Genomic DNA, 17,722 nt, shown 5'->3' on the forward strand with positions numbered 1-17,722 from the left:
GCATACACCACTGTGAGATCTCTCTTAGTATCTCATGAAAGGGTTATCTCTGTCAGTTAAAGAGCAGAAGTTAGGTGGGAAAACAAAAATAAAAATACAGAGAAACAAGAATTCATACGTCGTGTCCTTGGGTCTTATGTTTTTTATTTATACAATTGGCCCAGAAAAAGCCAATATTTGGGTATTATTTTTTTTTTCAAATATAAAATCAATGATTGGTTTTAAAGAAGATTGCCAAAATAATAATAATAATAATAATAAAGCTGTCATTTTTAGCTCACTGAGGCCCTGCGCTTTGAATCTATTCACAAGAAGGCTACTTCCAGTCTCTTTTCTTGTGTCAACCTTTCAAGCATTCACCTTCAGAAGCAGGGATATAGAGTTTGTGACCATCAGCGTTGGTTCCCTCAAAGGTGTATCCAGGTGGGTCTTTGTAAGAAGCCAAGCATTTAACAATGCCCTTTGGTGTGTAGCTGGTAGTGTAGATGGTTTTTGCATCCAGCAGAGTGTGAGGCCTAGGGCCTGACCATGCAGGTTTGTAGCTCTTTGTAACTGTGAGAGGATGAGGCAGATAATGGGTCCGAAAGGTGCTCAAGCAATCCATTGGTTCATCTGGAAAAGTCAGCTCTGGAGCATGAGTGATAGGCTTTACTCTCTTGCATACCCAGGGCTTATAATCTTCCTTCATTGTAGAAGAGCTATCAAATGGTCCGGTGTTTTTCTTAAGCTGGGCCAGAGATCGGCACATCTTGGCTGGCTTGCCATTTAGGTGTTTGTAGTGTAACTGAGTAGTGGTATGAAGGTCCATTTTCTCTACTGGAGGTACATATTCAACAGTTTTTTTGGTGAATATAGGATGAAGTGGCCAAGCTTGGTATTTTTCCTGAAACTCAGTTGTAGAGGAAAATGGACAATCATGGAGAGGCTTTGGCTGGTATGGTTTAGCCAGCTTGGCTGGCTTAGCAGGCAGCCCCTTGTAAGAAACTTTGTGAGTAGTGAGGCCATCAAATGGGACCTCACTGGGCTTGTATTTCTCATGCTGATGAATGTAACGTTTCTCCAGAGGGTGTGGCACGTAATTCACTCTGTAATTTGTCATACTTTCAAAGGGATTCTTGCTTCTCTGATTCAGATTCAGAGGTTTGAAGCTTTGAGTGGCAACCGGTCCCCTGTAGAGATAGTCATCTTGGACAACAGTTCTGTGGTCAAATTTTGCTTCTGATGGGTGATACCCATCGTCTGGTCTGATCATCTCTGTCTTTGGTTCATTCCACAGCACATAGTCATCTGAAATGTAAGAGGTATCCTATCTAAGTACTTGTAAGTACTATCTAAGTACTTGTTCAACTATAAGTATTTGCTGGTGTAATGTTGACATATCCAGTTGGAAACCTACTGAAAAAGTCACAGTAGAAAACATTGTACAACAATGTGCTAACCCCTGGAAAAATATAGCAAATACACAGAGGAGACAACAAGTTTCATGAAAATAATGCTGTGCCCACCCCCTGCCTACAGAGATGTGAAATGCAATCTCAGAAAATCAGATAATGTTCTAAGTCTTGCAGAAACATTTTCTGCAGGTAACTTTGTGAATCCTGTCCTCATGCTCAGTCAACCTGAAATCACAAACATGGAGTACCATGGCAAGGGCTTTGAATGCTTTCCTTTAATTTTCTGCAGCTATGTTGTGGCTGGTTCAGAGCACAGGCAGGGTATGCCTTTGCCTGCAGGAGACCATAGAGGTGTCTCACCCAGTATCTCTGGGTCAAGGAAAACCAGATGTCCACCACTCCACCCTGAAGGCCAAGTTGCAGAGCTGTCTTTCCTCTTTGCACCTTCTCATCTGAGAATGACCTGATTTCTTAAATGCACAGGGTTTTGCAGTTGATCTTGGTGTCAGCAAGCTGTGCTCTGTGGCAGTTCCTCTGCTCTTGGCCTTTCTCTGTATGGCATTCCTGCTCTCAATACAAGCAGGAACCAAGAAGGAGCTTATCTCTTCATCTCCAAATTATAGCAAAACTGCTAGAATTTGCAGGCCACATCTGCACTGATCTGAAGGATTGTATCATATCACAGAGAGGGTTCCTACTCCAGAAATCTTGCTATCTAAATTCACGACTAAGAAAATTTCTAGGAGATGGTTTAGGGACACCAATATCTTCCTTCTTCATCAGGATACCAGGCAAAGTGAGGCAGCAGTGAAACTTAAAAATTTGCACCCATTCACACTAGAAGTTTGTTGCAAAGCTGCCTAGTTCTCAAACCCGTATAGCAGCCACAAGCCCTTCTTTTTTCCTTCCTAGTAATCTTGTGCAACTTCCCCTAGAGAGCATTATGGTTACTGGTAGGAAGTTGAAATTAAATAGTCTTGGAGCTAACCCAAGTCTCTTTTATTTTTTTATTTTTTTCCCCAGTTTTCTCTCCTTTCAAACCACATTGAGAGTCATGAGGCAAATAAGCTTCCAGCTGACTCTGCGCAGGAAGGAAGTCTGGATTTCAAAGTACTAGAGAGTAAATGATGCAATTAGGTATCAGGATATTCGAACTCTCCAATCCAAACAGAGTTATTCCTTCTGAATAGCGGCCACAGTACTACACAAACACAATTACACAAAGGATATGTTCATTACAATATGAAGTTTACCAAAAACAAAGTCTTTCCCCCCCCCAATTAGATGTCCATTTGAAGTCCTTCTGGTTTAAATCAAGCTGCTCTGCCTTGGCACAGGAGAGCAAGGAGAAGCCACAGGCGCCATGCTGCCCCCAGCCAGCAGCCAGGCCCCATTGCAAGGCACACAGAGCCGCAGGGATGCCTGTGCAAGGGAGACAAGGCCTGCAGCACAGGGAATTTCTTGAATGCCACATCCGAAAGCCTTCCCCCACAGAAGCCCATGCCTGATTTGGTGGAGACAGCCATTTGAGTCCACAGGAGAAGGCCTGGCCCAATGGAAACCTGCACTTGCATGCAGGGCTGCCCTCGTGCAGCTAATTAGTACAGACATCTATGAACATGGTGATGTGTGCCAGCATAGATACTTGTCTGCTGTTGTTGGTGCTACTGAAGGCCAGGCTACATGCTCTGCTAGCCTGAGGGGTGTTCAAGCTCATGTTCCTGCTGGGGCAATAAGAGACATCCAGGCAATGCCCCGCTGGTGGGATCCTTATCTCGAGCCTCTGCCCAGGGCATTTTATTGTCCTGGAGAGATGGTCCAACAGGGCGAACCAAGAGCATATACAAATGTGACATTACAGGGAATGTATTAATACACTGATAAAAAATGACAGCTGATGAGACTCAGCCCATGCCTGCACAAGGACTGGTTCAGAGATCTGACAATTAAGGTGCCAATCAAGAGCTACAAAAATCCTTTTAGGTTCCCCCATCATCCTTGCTGGAAGATACTCAGTGTGTTTTGGATGTAAGCATGGCTTTTAAATATTCAAAATATGACAAGCTAGCCCATCTGTCTTCAATTTGAAAAAATTTACAAACTCTACACATTCAGAGACCTCATACGCATTATGAATTTATGTTACTTAGTGTAAGCCAGCAGTGCTACTACTCCTTCAAAATATGTTACAATTTTATTGTAACTCTAATTCTTCTCCCATAGATATTAATAGTTTCCCTTGTAGCACAATCTTGAAAACATTAGGGGGTACAGGAGGGAGCAGAGTATATGAACCATATGTTATTGGAGGGTTACACACATCCCACTACAAGTGAGACAACACTAAAATTAGATTACATACCTGCAAATGAACAGAAACAGCCATGCGTGTATCTGAGAATAAATAAGACTCTTGATACCTCAAGTTGCAAAGTCATCTGACATTAATTGTGATATACAATATCAACATCTTAAACTTACAATGTTATTTGACTTGTGGTGCGTGTAGTAGGAAGGAATCGGACAATACAGTAGGAAAGGCAGTTTAACAAAAAAGCAGCACTTGTACATCTTTTAAATATCTGCTTAAATATTTGAATTACAATAATTAATGAAATAGCATGTTACAAAATTTCATACTTGGAGTGTTGATAAGTAAAACCTAGGAGTGCTTAGAGAATAGCACAATGAAAACTCTTTTTGTGAACCTGAGCCTTTAAAAGTGAACAAATTCAGTATGCAACTTGATCTTTCAGGTGGTTTGGATGAAGATTTCTATTTGCAGTGTTTTCTGAAATACTGCAAATTATAACCAAATGTATATATGCTACATTTTATTGGAGTTCTGGAGTAACAGTTAAGGTATTGACCTAAATATTGATAAAAGATACATCTGGTTCAGATACATAGTTACAGATACATAAATAAAGAATGAAAGATCCTCTGCTTGTGCAAAGCAGCCTTCCTCTGTTGCACACAGTGAGGTTATTCCAATGAATACCATCTGGTTACACAGCCTATGCAAAGCAAAATGTTCAAAATTGTGTATATGTGGGTATTTTGCACCTGTGGGTCATAGTCTTCACCAGGCAAGTCATTCTAAATGGACAGTATTTCCTGTATCCTTAATGTAAAAATTCCAGTTCCTGCCATTGCAAATATGCAGCTGTAGTTAAGTCCAACTTGTAGTCATTTCAGCTGGGTGATCTTAGCACCGCATTCACATTCCTCTTGTTTCCTTACTTCCTTTATCATTTTGAGTTTTGAGAAAAATTGTTTCTGTGCAGTGGGACAAATCTCAATGCCAGCACCAATCACAAGTTTTCGTATTTGTAAAGCACAATAAAAATAAGACATTAAAAATATTGTAAGAAATACAGCTATACTAGCTATCTGCCTAGCAACATTTTGCTGCTGTGCAAAAATGGGGCAACTCTAATTTTCTCCTTAAGTCCTTCTACCAAAACCAATAGTTACTGTGACAGTGTAACTGAGAGCTTTCCTCCAGTGCATGCAGACAAGGAAGTAATGCTGGTGGAAAGGAAGGAACACGGCCCCACAAAGCCAAACCACCTACACTAAGCTACTGCTACTTAAAAAATAAAGGTATAGTTCACATGTTTTACCAAGAGGAGAGCTTGAGTGCTTTGGACATTTGCATGGAATTTCTGGATGTCCATAATTCTCATACATGTCTCTCGTATATCCACATATTAACCCTGAAGCACACACAAAACTGGTCCCATGTTTCATGACCTGCTCAGACCTCTTGAATTCTTCACATTTTAGATGTATCAGATCCACTGACTGTGTGGCTCAACCATGCAGTACACCAAGAGTATAGTCAGTATAGCCTAAAGGTAATACTGCTGGACTTACATTCAGGAGTTCAGATGGCCCTGTTTCTACCTGGGAGCCTGTAGGCAAGCCAAACATGGCCAGGGGGTGAATTCAGAGACACCCCAAAGTTTCCATTAATAGGGGACCAGCTTAGCCCCACAAGGTATTCCTCACAATTTTTGTGGCTCCTGCAGACCCAACTCATTGGTATATATGCACAGAAGGAATTACAGTTGCATTTGATCTGTCTTCAAAAACAAAGCTACTTGTGAACTCCTGAAATGAGAAGCAAAGGCACATACCTTCATAAGTGGATTTTGTGTCCATCTTGGCACCAGAGATGTCTCTCATCTCACGGGGGAGGCAAGGAAGTACTTGACAGATAGGGTGGGGGTTATAATCTTGTCTATAAGTGGAGGTCAAATCCATGCTCTCATCACTCTTGACACGCTTTTCGGGTTCTTTAAGTTTCAGTGGCAACACTTCATGAGCTATGTAATCTCTCCTGTGAATAATAATTTCATTATGTCTTTCATATCAAGGACAAAAATATGGTTCTGGACATAGGCAGAAATTAATAATTCCCCTTACCTTCACAACCTAAGCAAGTTTGGATAGGATACAAGCAGTTAATGAAACACACTAGCCCTTCATTTTTGGAAATCCAGATTCTGAAAAAGGAACTTGGGCAGCTCTGGACAAGCTCATGCAGGACAGATTCCCCCTTCTCTTCACCCAGCAAGGTTAATGGTCTTACTCAAAGCTATTTCTGTTCTTCGGGGAAGGTATACCAGAAGACATAATTCCTTTTATAAAGCCCAGTAATTACATCAGACTATCTGTTATGCATGACAAATGGAACAACAGCCTTCTCAGACAATGGATTGCACAGCCGTTTAACCCCAGATGGAGAGAGAACAACAAAACATTTTTACAGCAAGACACCAGTTGAGGAAAGAAACAATGTGGTTTCTTTCTTCAACTCAACTTTCCTCAACAAGACAGGCAGCTTTTTCTCATGCACCATTGTAAAATAACTATATGAAGATACTGGGGTAGTGTCACTTAACTAAACATTACAGAAAAAAGATGGAGAAGAAAATTACATCAGCATCTGACCTGAACCTATTTCACCACCCACATCCTCTTGTATAGGGCAGACAGTCTGCTTCCTGGCACCGGAGAGTTCAGTTTCTAGTGTCAGAATAACATTCCGATGGTATATTAATCTGTTTATCCCTTTTGCAGCTGGGCAGGAGAAACAGTCAGTACTGGAGCTATTCTGATATTAACATTACATTTTCCATCAGGAACAATTCTTCTTGAGTCTGGGGCTCTGAATTTAACATGTTAGTCACATAATTTAGGAAATGAACAAGGTTATCAAAAGACTGCGTGGAGCAGAAGGGAGGAACATCCACATAGCAAATTTTTAATCATAGTGGTAAAAACAGAAATGCAAAAGTAAATAATTCCAAGGGTATCAAGAATTCCTCATAAAGACATCACACAAGTTGTAGCCACTTGGTATTCTTTTTTAAGGGGACAAGAAAAGGCAAACAGAAACTACACAGGCATGCAGCAACCTCAGTAGCAGGGAGGATTCAGTAACAGACATGATCTTTCCCAAGCCACTCACAGAGCACAATAAAACCCAATTTTGAAGCAGCCAAGCCTGTACCACAGGCAGGTGATTCTTCACCAATGTGATTTCCTGGCAGCGAGAGAACTTTCTCTCACTCTGTCCATTGCATTGCAACAGAACCTGCAGTGGAGAGGTCAGACAGAGGACAGATTGATGGGCTGGTAAGTCAGTGGCAACCTGCATCCAAGACACTGTGAAAAACGGTACTGCCTACAACTTCTGAACGTTGTCCAGGAGGCTTACTGCTTCCCTGTAACATCTGACGTTCAGCAGAGGGTTCACTCCATCAATTCACTCTGCCTGAGGGGTGTTTAATCACACAGAAGTAGAGATCCTAGCAGAAATCTAACAAATGGTGACACCTTTACATGAGGCCTTAGTACTTTTCAGGTGGATGTCTTTTCTTGTGAGTGCTGCCCAGAAGACAACAAGATTTGCAATCCAATGGCTAGCAGCTCAAGCTCCATTTTCTGCTCTTACTAGGGAACGTGAGTTTTAGTTGTTTGATAAAATGCATGCTCTAAAGAAGCAAGTAGAATTAATTTCTTCTTTTCAAAAGCTTTTCATTAAGCTTCAGGAGTAATAGTTATTACAGGAATCAACATCCTTGTCTGAGCAAGGATAGTTTTGCTGATTGACCAAGAATTTTCCAGGATTTCTTGACTCCATGGTGGCTGCCCCTCCTTACTGTCCTTGAGAGGATAAAAATGAGCCCAGGATGTATGGGCAGACACAAAGACATCTAGCTGCTTCAGCTGAAAGTGGAAGGCATACATAGAAATGATGTGTGAGAAAGTCTCGTTGAAGCCCTCTGAGTCCCTGCTGAAACCTCTAACATAGAGAGAGGCATCCCACATATGAGCGGAAGTCAGACATTTTGGCCTTCATCTGCAATATTTGTGTTTTAGTTTGACAAAACTTAAGAAGGTATAGAGAGGGGAAGGAGTTCGTAAAGCTTGTCAGGATCAGGATGTACAGGTGGTGTTAAGAGTTTGTTAATAGCCATTGGCATCTCCTTAGTCTCATACTCAGCTCAGCAAAGGCAACTGTGAGGTTGTTTGTGACTGTGCCTCTGAGCGCAAAGAAAGCAAACATCAGGCAACAGTGCAAGTGTGAGGATTTCTGCTGAACACCAGCATTGGGCTGCAGCATAGCCAAGAAGAAAAACTGCCCAGCACTACATAGGGACTACCCTGAGGAGCACACCCACACCCCCCTTCAATTTACCACGCTTTACCATATTCATACGTCCTTGCAAACCAGTCACTCAGGTTGCAGTGTACAAAATGCCACTCAAAGCACAGAACAAAAGAAAAATACTCCTCAAATATCATCTGTAGTTTCCCAGGCAATATTTCAGCTTCTTTCCCAGAAGCCTTCCCAAAACAGGAAGAGAGCAAAGAGCAGGGCCATGACCGTGCTGCTATGGCCTGTGTTTTCTTCAATCAGATCACATCTCAACCTCCTGGAAGTGCAAGAAAAATAACTACTGCCCTCCACTGCAACTACTGGCCTCAGACATCCATCACTCCCCACCAGTGCTTGTACAACCCCAGCATTGTTGTCTTCGGGTTCCCCTTGTGGAAAGCAATCATTGTTTTCTCTATTGCCCATCTCTAAAACACACATTCTCTAAAACACAGCCCTCATTCTCTTTCACTACTTTTCATACTTTGTAGTTGAGATGCCTTCCATGGGTATCTGTGCCATCTTGTACTCATTCTTTGGTTTGAATGAGTCTCTGGGAAGTGTGCAGGGATAAAGAGGATATTTCTCCATGTACTCCGATAGCACACATGGCTTCTCGCTCTTGTCATAAGGCCTGGTGGGCAGATGTGGACAATGGTGGCATCTGCAAGGGAAAAAAATAACAGGGGATTTAGTGCCTCACAGGTCATTTTAGACAGCTGACTGAAAATACCTTCTATAACCTGGATGTAGGGTGCAACTATGAAACAGTGGATAACTGAGCATTGCAATGACTGCTATATCTTTGGTTATACCAAGTCCAAAATCACACCCTGCACAAAAAATGGGTTGTTTCTGTCTTAGTCTATAGCCTGCAGTCACAAAAAGTCAGTGAAGCCAACAAAAAGAGTCTAAGAAAATCATGTTCACCTAGATGAAGGAAAAAATAATAATCTGAAATAGAGACAAGTACTCCATATTGTGCTGGACTGGAAACTCCATTTAATGTTCCTTTTGTTCAATTTCTCATTAATTTATTATCCTACTCTGTACACTTATTGAGTTCACTTGAGTAGATAAGTGAGAAAAAAGGTGACAGTTTGGGAATCTCTATTCACTCCTCTGCTCTGGATTTAAATGGCACATATGCAGAAAAATAGAGACATGAGCCATAATGATCTAGATGTCCTCCTGCCATAACTAGTCACATTTGTTCTGAGATCAGCAGGAGCAATACCAAGGAAGTATCTCCTATGAAATTCTGAGCATACATGCTGAGAGCAGATGTTTGTACCTTGATAAACATGTATGCGCCTTCTATGTATGATCAGGCTCCTGAAAACTTACAGAACAGCTCTAAAGATGAAAATAATGATATGAATCATTTCATCACATTTTTGCTATTTGCTGTTCTTTCAATGCTTCACAAAATCCTTTCTTTTCTGAAAATGCCACTTCTGTAGTAAGCCAGAGCCTTCAGATTAAAGTAGTTCCATCAGCTCCCGTAGACCACCAATGTGATGCACCAGTACAAGCCTTGCTGCTGGTGAGAGGGCACATCTGCAAGCAGAAGCCATAGTGTGGCACACTTAAGGTGTCAGGGTAGGGGAATTACGGCTGACACGTGAACAAGAGAATCAACAGAAGGGTGAACAGAACAATCCACGCTTTGGTTCTAGTGAAGATTTTCTGGAGGACAGCACCTAAAATACGGAAAACGTAATTTGTTAATTCCCAAAGCAGTTACATATGTTGTTGACTGCTGGTGTTGACTTTGAGGACATCATTGTTTATGCCAGCTGAAGCTTCTAAAACCTCTACACCACAGTAAGTATATTAGTTCTGGAAATGGTCTCGTATGAAGCCATATGACCACTACTAAAGCTGTGGTGCTTTCCAGTCTGTTTTCACTTATGTAGCTGTGTACACTAGACGTCACTGTATGCTCTCCCGGGAGAGGGTCAATTTCTACTGCTACTTGCACATAGAAGTACTATAGCTCCTAGAGATCAGAAAGCTATCCTGAAGTGACTTTTTCAAAACAACAAAAAACATTGCATCCTCCTACTTATCTACAGATTTGAGCCAATACAGGCCAATTGACATGGTAAACAATAAATTTCTCAGTATGGCCCCCTGAGGTAAAGTTATTTTTGAAGCTAAAAATTCTTAAAATTAGTGTTGATTAATATATGCTTACTCCCTTAAATTATACAAAACCAAAGTCATATGCATTTTATTTTTTCAGTGAGAGTAAATCTTAGAAACATGGAAATCATCTAAATCATTGAAAACATACCATACTTATTTCGGGGGCTCACCAAATTTCTTAATTAATACTGCATCCTAGTCCAAAGCAGTTATCTATTTAGAAGTCTGGACTCTGTCTGAGCAACATATTATTTACCAGCGTGCAAGCGTTTTCCAAAGGTTGTGTTACTGAAAGAACTGGTAGGGAAGTGACATTTTTTGTTTTCTTCTTGAATGAAAGAGGGCTGTGTATAAAACAAGTTTGTGTTTTTCATTACAGGATTGCTACTAATTGTCTTCAGCATTTCCTGCATTATGTTTTTGTATACAAAATCCTCTTTGCAGAACTGTATAACATTAAAGCTGAGCTACTGTTGGGACTTCTAACCTAGACATGATGAGGCTAGATTTGTTAAAACTCAGATGCTTTCCAGAGACTTCGCAGAGCTAAACTATGGAGTTATCATTTCTTGAAACAGATTCGGTATTATTCTCTACTGATCACTACCATTACAGGTGTTTACAATAGCAAGAATAAGTCCTGTTACAGAATCAAGATCTCTCAATGCTGGATGCTTCTCCATAACAAAAGAAAGAGCAGTGTAGCCATAACCAGGCTCAGTTGTGGCCTCAAGCAAAGGGTGGAACAGAAAATATTTGTGTATCCGTAGACCAGCAATTTGTGCAACTTAATAGAAGCAAAAAAAGCTTTGAAGGCCCAGCATCCATTGTACAGACACTTCAGGGTAGGTTTATCCCAGATGAGCTCTAGTCCAGTGCTCTACCAGAGGTCATCTCTCTTTCTGTATGGAGCTCAGACTGGGATGTGCAGCAGAATGAGGACACTAAGAACTAGCAAATTTTCTGCAGAAGCTCACTCCTGACTGTAACTAAAATATCACCATGGATCATCCAGCACTGGTGACCTCCTTCTTTCCATGCTGTGGCCAGGCCAGAGCAGCGTGCAGAAGGCTCATCCTGTCAAAGACAGACTTTGGATTTCACCCTCAGATTTCTTCCCAGAGACATAACAGTTTATGTCCCTTTCTTGTTTGATTTAAACCTGCTGGAGTCAATGTGAACTTTGCTGATTAAGGACTTCAGGAACAAGCCCACGGGACTCACAGTGAGAGGAGGCCTCTGGTTTTATGTCTCATACATCATTCCTGTCAAAGTCAGAGTGTTCCCTTCTGAATGTATGTTTCCCAGTGCTCCATCTAGTCCAGATTTGAATTATCCATTTAAAAGAACTTCTATACTTAGCAAAATTACTGTTAAATCAGATGTTGAGCAACTGAGGGTCAATCAATGTCTGATTACTCTTGCTTGTCCACATGACATTCCTGAAACACACTTTGTGACAAAAACCTTCCAAGCATAGGCTGCACTGACACTTTCTGGCCACGTCTGTGGTCTTTTAGCATTCCTAGGAATTATTCCTCATCCTCCAAGGGAAAATGATCTGTCCAGTCTTTCTGCTTCAAATCTGTTGGCTTCACACTTCCCTTAAGTGCACTTTCTTCCCACTGCTCTCTTAAAGTCTCTAACACAGCAAGCTAGTCTTAAGTTTGGCTTTGGAATGTGTTGATGAGGCCCTTATGTTAGCTTTTTATGACAGAATTCACTCAAACAGGGTGAAGGAAATAGTTATACCACCTCGTTCACCATGGCCCTGTAGTAGCACTTTGCAAATGAGGAATTAATGACACTTCATTAACATCATCAGGTAGTATCCCATTACAGCTCACCTGCACACAAGGGTTTGGAGAGGGTCTCTTCCAACACTGAGCTCCCAAAGTGTTCCAGAGCAGAGGTTCTGTGCCTCCCCCTGCCTGTGTCAGACAGGCTCTCTGTCACAAGCATTTGGTCCTGTATCCTGACACGTACCGAAGGCAGAGGCCTGTGCCTACCCAACGGCCCCGTTAGGAGTAGGAGACATGAGGGGTCCTGCAGATCAACATGGCAAGGGTGGGTAGCCCAGATAGCTCCAGAAGACCACACAGAAGTAGGAAGGGAACAGTTTGCTGAATCTATATTCTTCACCTTACAGACATCTGGTTCTGTGAACACTAGGGGTCTTCTGAAGAACCCGGGATTGGAAAAAAAAGGACAGCATCTCCTGCAGATAGTAGCAGCCCTAGAGTGCCAAGTAGTTTGCCTTGTGATAAAGCTAAGCTTTCATCAGGGACCTGAATGATCTGGCAGTGCTTTATACCTCAACTATTCACCCACTCTTCATGTGTACATTTCTCCTTTCTCTGTTTTCAGGCACAAAACAACAGAAGGAGATTTTTCAGAGCTAGCTCTTCAGAAACACACTTTCCCAAAAATAAACCTCTCACAATTAGACAGAAACACAAATCTGAATCTTCTGTGTTCTGTTATTTTGCACTAAATCACAATGTGTGCCCACAGATATTAGATTAACACACTCTATAAGCCTACAATCAGAATATGATCACGATTAATAGCTCACCACCAACATAAGATATAATAAAAGCTTCACTTCTGCATTCTGAGAGATATTATTGAAAATATTTTACTGAAGAATAATGTAAATAACAGAGCAAAACTATTAAATAAAAGAAATGGAAGAACACTAGACCTTGCATTTTGCTACACTTTACTACTCCTTCTGGCATGATAAATATTTATAAAAGAACTGCATAATTCTCCAGTACTGAATTCACTGTTATGTGTCTGCTGCAAGTTGGCACACTAATGTCGGAACTAAACAGCTCAAGTCATAAAAAATGGTATGTTACCTTATAGTCACTATTGTTTTAGTACTGCATATGTCAAACTGTACCTCTTTTTCTAAATGCTGATGAGACCTCGATTTTGACATTTCTTAGGCTTGCCTGTTTAGATGCTTGTTTTTTTTTTTTTTTTTTTTTTTTGATTGTTTTTGTTTTTTTTTTTTGGCTAATTGTACCCTGATTTTCACTTGTCCAAATTATTCTTTACTTGATTGGGGTCTATCGAGTTAACCTGGCCAGTATTCTTAATCAAGTATGACAAGGAAATGCATAGGTTTTTTAGGCCCACTAAGAATTATGGAAGAACACCAGACTCTTGGAGGGGTAGAATGCTAGAGAATTTCCATTTTGAACCATTTAGATTTCCAGTAGCCTAGAAGCAGACAATGATATCTTGCAAGCAAATATTTCCCAGCAAGGGAACCTACACTGCTGAAGTTTTGGACACATTCTGAAAACATTTTCCATTTGGCAGAACTGAGCCTTCTAATTCCATATAATGTGCTGTCCATATTTCCAGCATAAAATTAGCAGTTATATACATTATTGTATATGTAAATCAGAATATTAGTATAAAGGACATCTATGTAGGAAAAAAGTGACAAAATTCACATTCTGCAGTTTATACATTTGATGTGGGAAATGACCCTACACCTCTTATTCCCCAGGCTACACTCTCAACCACAAAAGCAACAGCTGTCTGAGATTTGGATCTTATGCTTTGTAGATGAACAAGTAATGTGTTCTGTGTAGTTCAGTTAGTTCCCAACAGCACCACCAAACACAAACTTTACACCAGCTGACATCAGATCTCATGAGAAGGCACTGTCTTTGAAGAAAAATGAAATTACTGTATGTCAACATGTCCTGCTAGTCCACAACAAGAAAGCCAAGAATTCAAAAGAGCATCAGTAATAAATCACACTTGCTCTGAAATTTCATCCAGGCAAAAGGTTCCAGATGTGTTGTCCATATGAAAATAAGATGATCAGGACCTTGCCATTGTGGAGAAACATAGGGACAAAGACAGAAACATTCATACAGATGAAATACTGTATCATATGAAAATACTATGGGCATGTGTTCCTTAAGGTTAAGCATCAGGATTTTTTTTTTTGACTAAAAAGAGCACTCTCAGCTTACAACTGGAGAAGATGTAACTTGTATTGTGATTAAGCTAGTTGAGGTGCATCAGCAAGTGTAAGCTGCTGCTGAAACTCAGCCCACTTGTTATAGACCATTTTTGACAGACTTGTACCAAATTTGTTAAGTATGAGAAGACATAATATGTTCTGAAACTATGTTAGCAGAGTGTGGATAACTAGGCAATAGCATGTAACTCACCTACCAGTCTGTGCAGTCAGAAGAAGATACTCTCAGCTCAACAAAAGTCTAATTGTTTATAGCCATGGGGTCTTTGGTTCTGCCGTTACCTGTTCCCTCTCTCATATCACCCCACACATGTACACCTCTGTGCTATATCCCATGTCTACATTTTCAAGGCCTCTGTTATCACACCAGGCCTGTATTGTCTTGCATTGCATTACTATGATAGGGTCATAAGCTTTGCATTATGCACAGAAATACAGGTTACCGCTAGCTATATAAAATTGTGGCAATAGAACATGATTGCGCAGAGACAAGCAGAACTAAAATAAATAAGGTGATGGCCACCTGGACATTAGAAGAATTGCTGTTAAGTTAAAAAGAATAAAACAAAGCCCCAGGCAAGCCAAGAGAAATTCAAACTCTAGTGAAGTCCTGAGGTCTCATAGAGTTAATACAGAGCCTGCAGGTTTTTCTAGTGATGGGAATCCTGTATTTATTGGGCTTTGGGGCTACACAAATAAAGGTATTATGGTCCCTCCTTAAATTTTATTTCGTCTCTTACATTATTCCCATGCCTAGCACAACAAAGGTTTTGAGGTCGGTTTCCTAGCAAAGGGCAGATACAATACTGATATCAATAATAGACATAATGTATGTATAACAATAAATAATATTTATTATTTAAGTTATATATGAGGTCCCAAACAGATGTTGCGAATGAGCATGGCAGATTTTTGTTGCTTCCCAAGTCAATAGTCAGTATCTGGTTCCCTTCATCTCAGACAGCTCCATTGTTGGAAAACATTTTTAGCCACAGTTTTTCTAAGCAAAAACTAACACCAACATAACTTCTGTATGCTCAAGAAAAAAGCAAGCCAAGAATTTGAAGTACATTAAAAAAGACAATGATCATATATAATCTGTGGTAAGTGGTTCTGATAGTCCATTTCAGAAAAACTATTTCAGATTAACGGCAGTTTCAAAGGCAGATAAAAAAATATATGCAAGCCTGGAGAAAGGATTGAGTAAAGAATCCCCCCAAAAATCCCCCCCAAAAAATGGAACTATACATTAAAAAGACAAATAAAAAGAAACAAATCAAACAACATTGTTTACCCCACACAGCAAGCTGATTACAGGTTCGATAAAAAGTCTGGAAAGCAAAACATTCAGAACTGAAAATAAAAGTTCTTTCCACAAGTGATGGTGTAACTTGTTGTCATGGGTTGGTGCACATTTTCAGGCTACAGGCAGAAGGATATTTGTAGCTTTACCCTGTAGCTGCTCACTCCACATTTAAGGATATCAGATTAGATGGACGACAAATCAGATCTGGAATGGCATATCTTTCTACAGACTCTCACAATGCATGCAAACAGCATTCACTCTTGGCTCACAAAGCAAGAAAGCTTAACCTGCTAATTCCTGTCTCATAAAATGCCCTCTGTAATGTGACGTTTCCAGCTTCCATTGTGCAGCCAAGCAGTCAGCACCAAGTGCTGCATTGCAATCGGTTACACATGTTGATACAGGTTGAAAACAAGCATTTCTTGCAACATCTTGCACAAGAGTGTTGTGCCCTCATGTGGGGGAATTAAGGTATGAACAATAGCTCTTCCCCTGTGTAAGCTGATCATGCTGAGAGCAGCACTCTTTTGTTTGATTAAATTGCACCTGTATTGCTCAGAGTATCTCATAGTCAAAAGCAAGATGGAAATTGGATGAGAATACCTTTTGAAATCAATAAGAACTACAAAGCAAACTTACAAAGGGTAAAATGAATGCAACTGACTTCAAAGGTCTTGGGTGCATCTAAACTGAAGTAAAGATGAAACATATAAACAGTTTATTAAAGACACATTTAAACCAAGAATGGTTAACTTGGAGCCACAGCCCAGGACCAGAATCCAGGGTGTTTGATTTCATTTTCTGTACTTACCAGTCTCCACAGTCAGCATAACTCTCTGAGAGCTAAAGTACAGCATTCTTCAGAGAAGTAGAAGGAATCCTGTGACGATTTTTCAAGATTTCAATGTTACAGAAATCTCTAGTTCAGGTGCCACTATGATAGTGTCCAAGTAAAGATAGGAATGTGAAAATGCACCAGAGAAACGGGATATGCTCTATGTCAGGAACTAATGATTTATAGACAGGCTGCAAAGAAAATCACTGAAGGTGAGTCTTTGTGCAAACCTTTTTTCTTCCAAGCAATGGAGATGCAATGAGAGATCCAGCTACATGACTGGGTTACCAAAGAATAGACGATAGATTAGATGTCTGTGAAAGGAAGAGAAGCATGCAAGTGCAAAGTATCAAAGCATATTGCATATAAATATTGGATGTGGTAATAATATCAAGACAATGAAAACATTTTGGTGGGGCACATCAAAGGTACGAGGTTCTGCTTTTAGATGGTGAGTGGTCTTGAAACAAAAGGTGAAAGTGTAATAAAAGAAGAGATCAGTTGGGAGAAGTTTGAAGTACTTGTGATCATAACAGTACAAAAACAAACAAATAAATAAATAAATAAATAAACTCTGTTGAATTCCCACCCAACTCAGGAGCTTTTTTCTTTGTGTCATATCATAATGTTTAATTCTGGATGCAAAACTGCACTTTTTCTTTGGAACATAGACTTTAACCAAGTGCTGTAAAAGATGGATCAGTCTTTTTCTTATTCCAAATGAATAGAAGTGATAACAGAGAGAGAGAAGTTTGACACATTTGCACACACATTGTCTTCACTGTGAAATCAGGCAAAAGTTTAACAGAAGAGGAACACACATTTATAGATGTACAGTGCTTATCACTGGGAAAAAAAATGAAATGTGGTCAGCCAGCCCTCTGAATTCACCCACATCAGAATGCTACCACTGGGAATGTGGAAGGAGGCCAATACTCTAGGGTTTGCTATTACATGTTGTTGTGGTCGTGTCCCTTTCAAAAGCTGCATGCAGTCATCATGGTCATCCTTTCAATGAACATCAAGCAAAACCCCTTTCTGAGCTTGCTATATTCCACATAGCCTGGAAACACTCCTGTGTTTTTTCACATTTTTTATCTTACTTTCTACATGTGCAACCAATAAAAAGATTCTTTGTTACAATCTTCCTGTTAATTTCACCTCAAATACCCTCAATGAGTAAACATTCTACTGTCTCTTCAATACTCATCAATATGATTTTTATTAAATTATCACAGGCAATAATTTGCAGAAATAAATACATGTATAACTATATTCCTATCTCCTTCAAACGTGTTCTCTTTAAAATAATATAAGCAATTATTAAGAATATTGACTCATTCAAAACAGAAAG

The 17,722-nt window shown here is 40.2% G+C and overlaps 1 protein-coding gene across 1 annotated transcript in view; it reads right to left on the reverse strand.

The window, feature by feature from the left end:
- Positions 1–340: 340 nt before the first annotated feature.
- The window catches only part of SAXO1 (stabilizer of axonemal microtubules 1), a gene marked incomplete at its 3' end in the record, with an annotated part of 39,298 nt that continues 21,916 nt past the window's right edge, over positions 341–17,722 (reverse strand). Inside the window, exons 2-4 of the mRNA XM_082783904.1 lie at positions 8,552–8,731; positions 5,537–5,739; positions 341–1,287 (exon numbers count right to left, since the gene is read on the reverse strand). Coding sequence (XP_082640030.1) covers positions 341–1,287; positions 5,537–5,739; positions 8,552–8,731 — 1,330 coding nt within the window. The remainder of the gene's footprint in view (positions 1,288–5,536; positions 5,740–8,551; positions 8,732–17,722) is intronic.

Source organism: Aythya marila (assembly GCF_965140915.1).
Source record: "Aythya marila genome assembly, chromosome: Z".
Lineage (NCBI taxonomy): Eukaryota > Metazoa > Chordata > Aves > Anseriformes > Anatidae > Aythya > Aythya marila.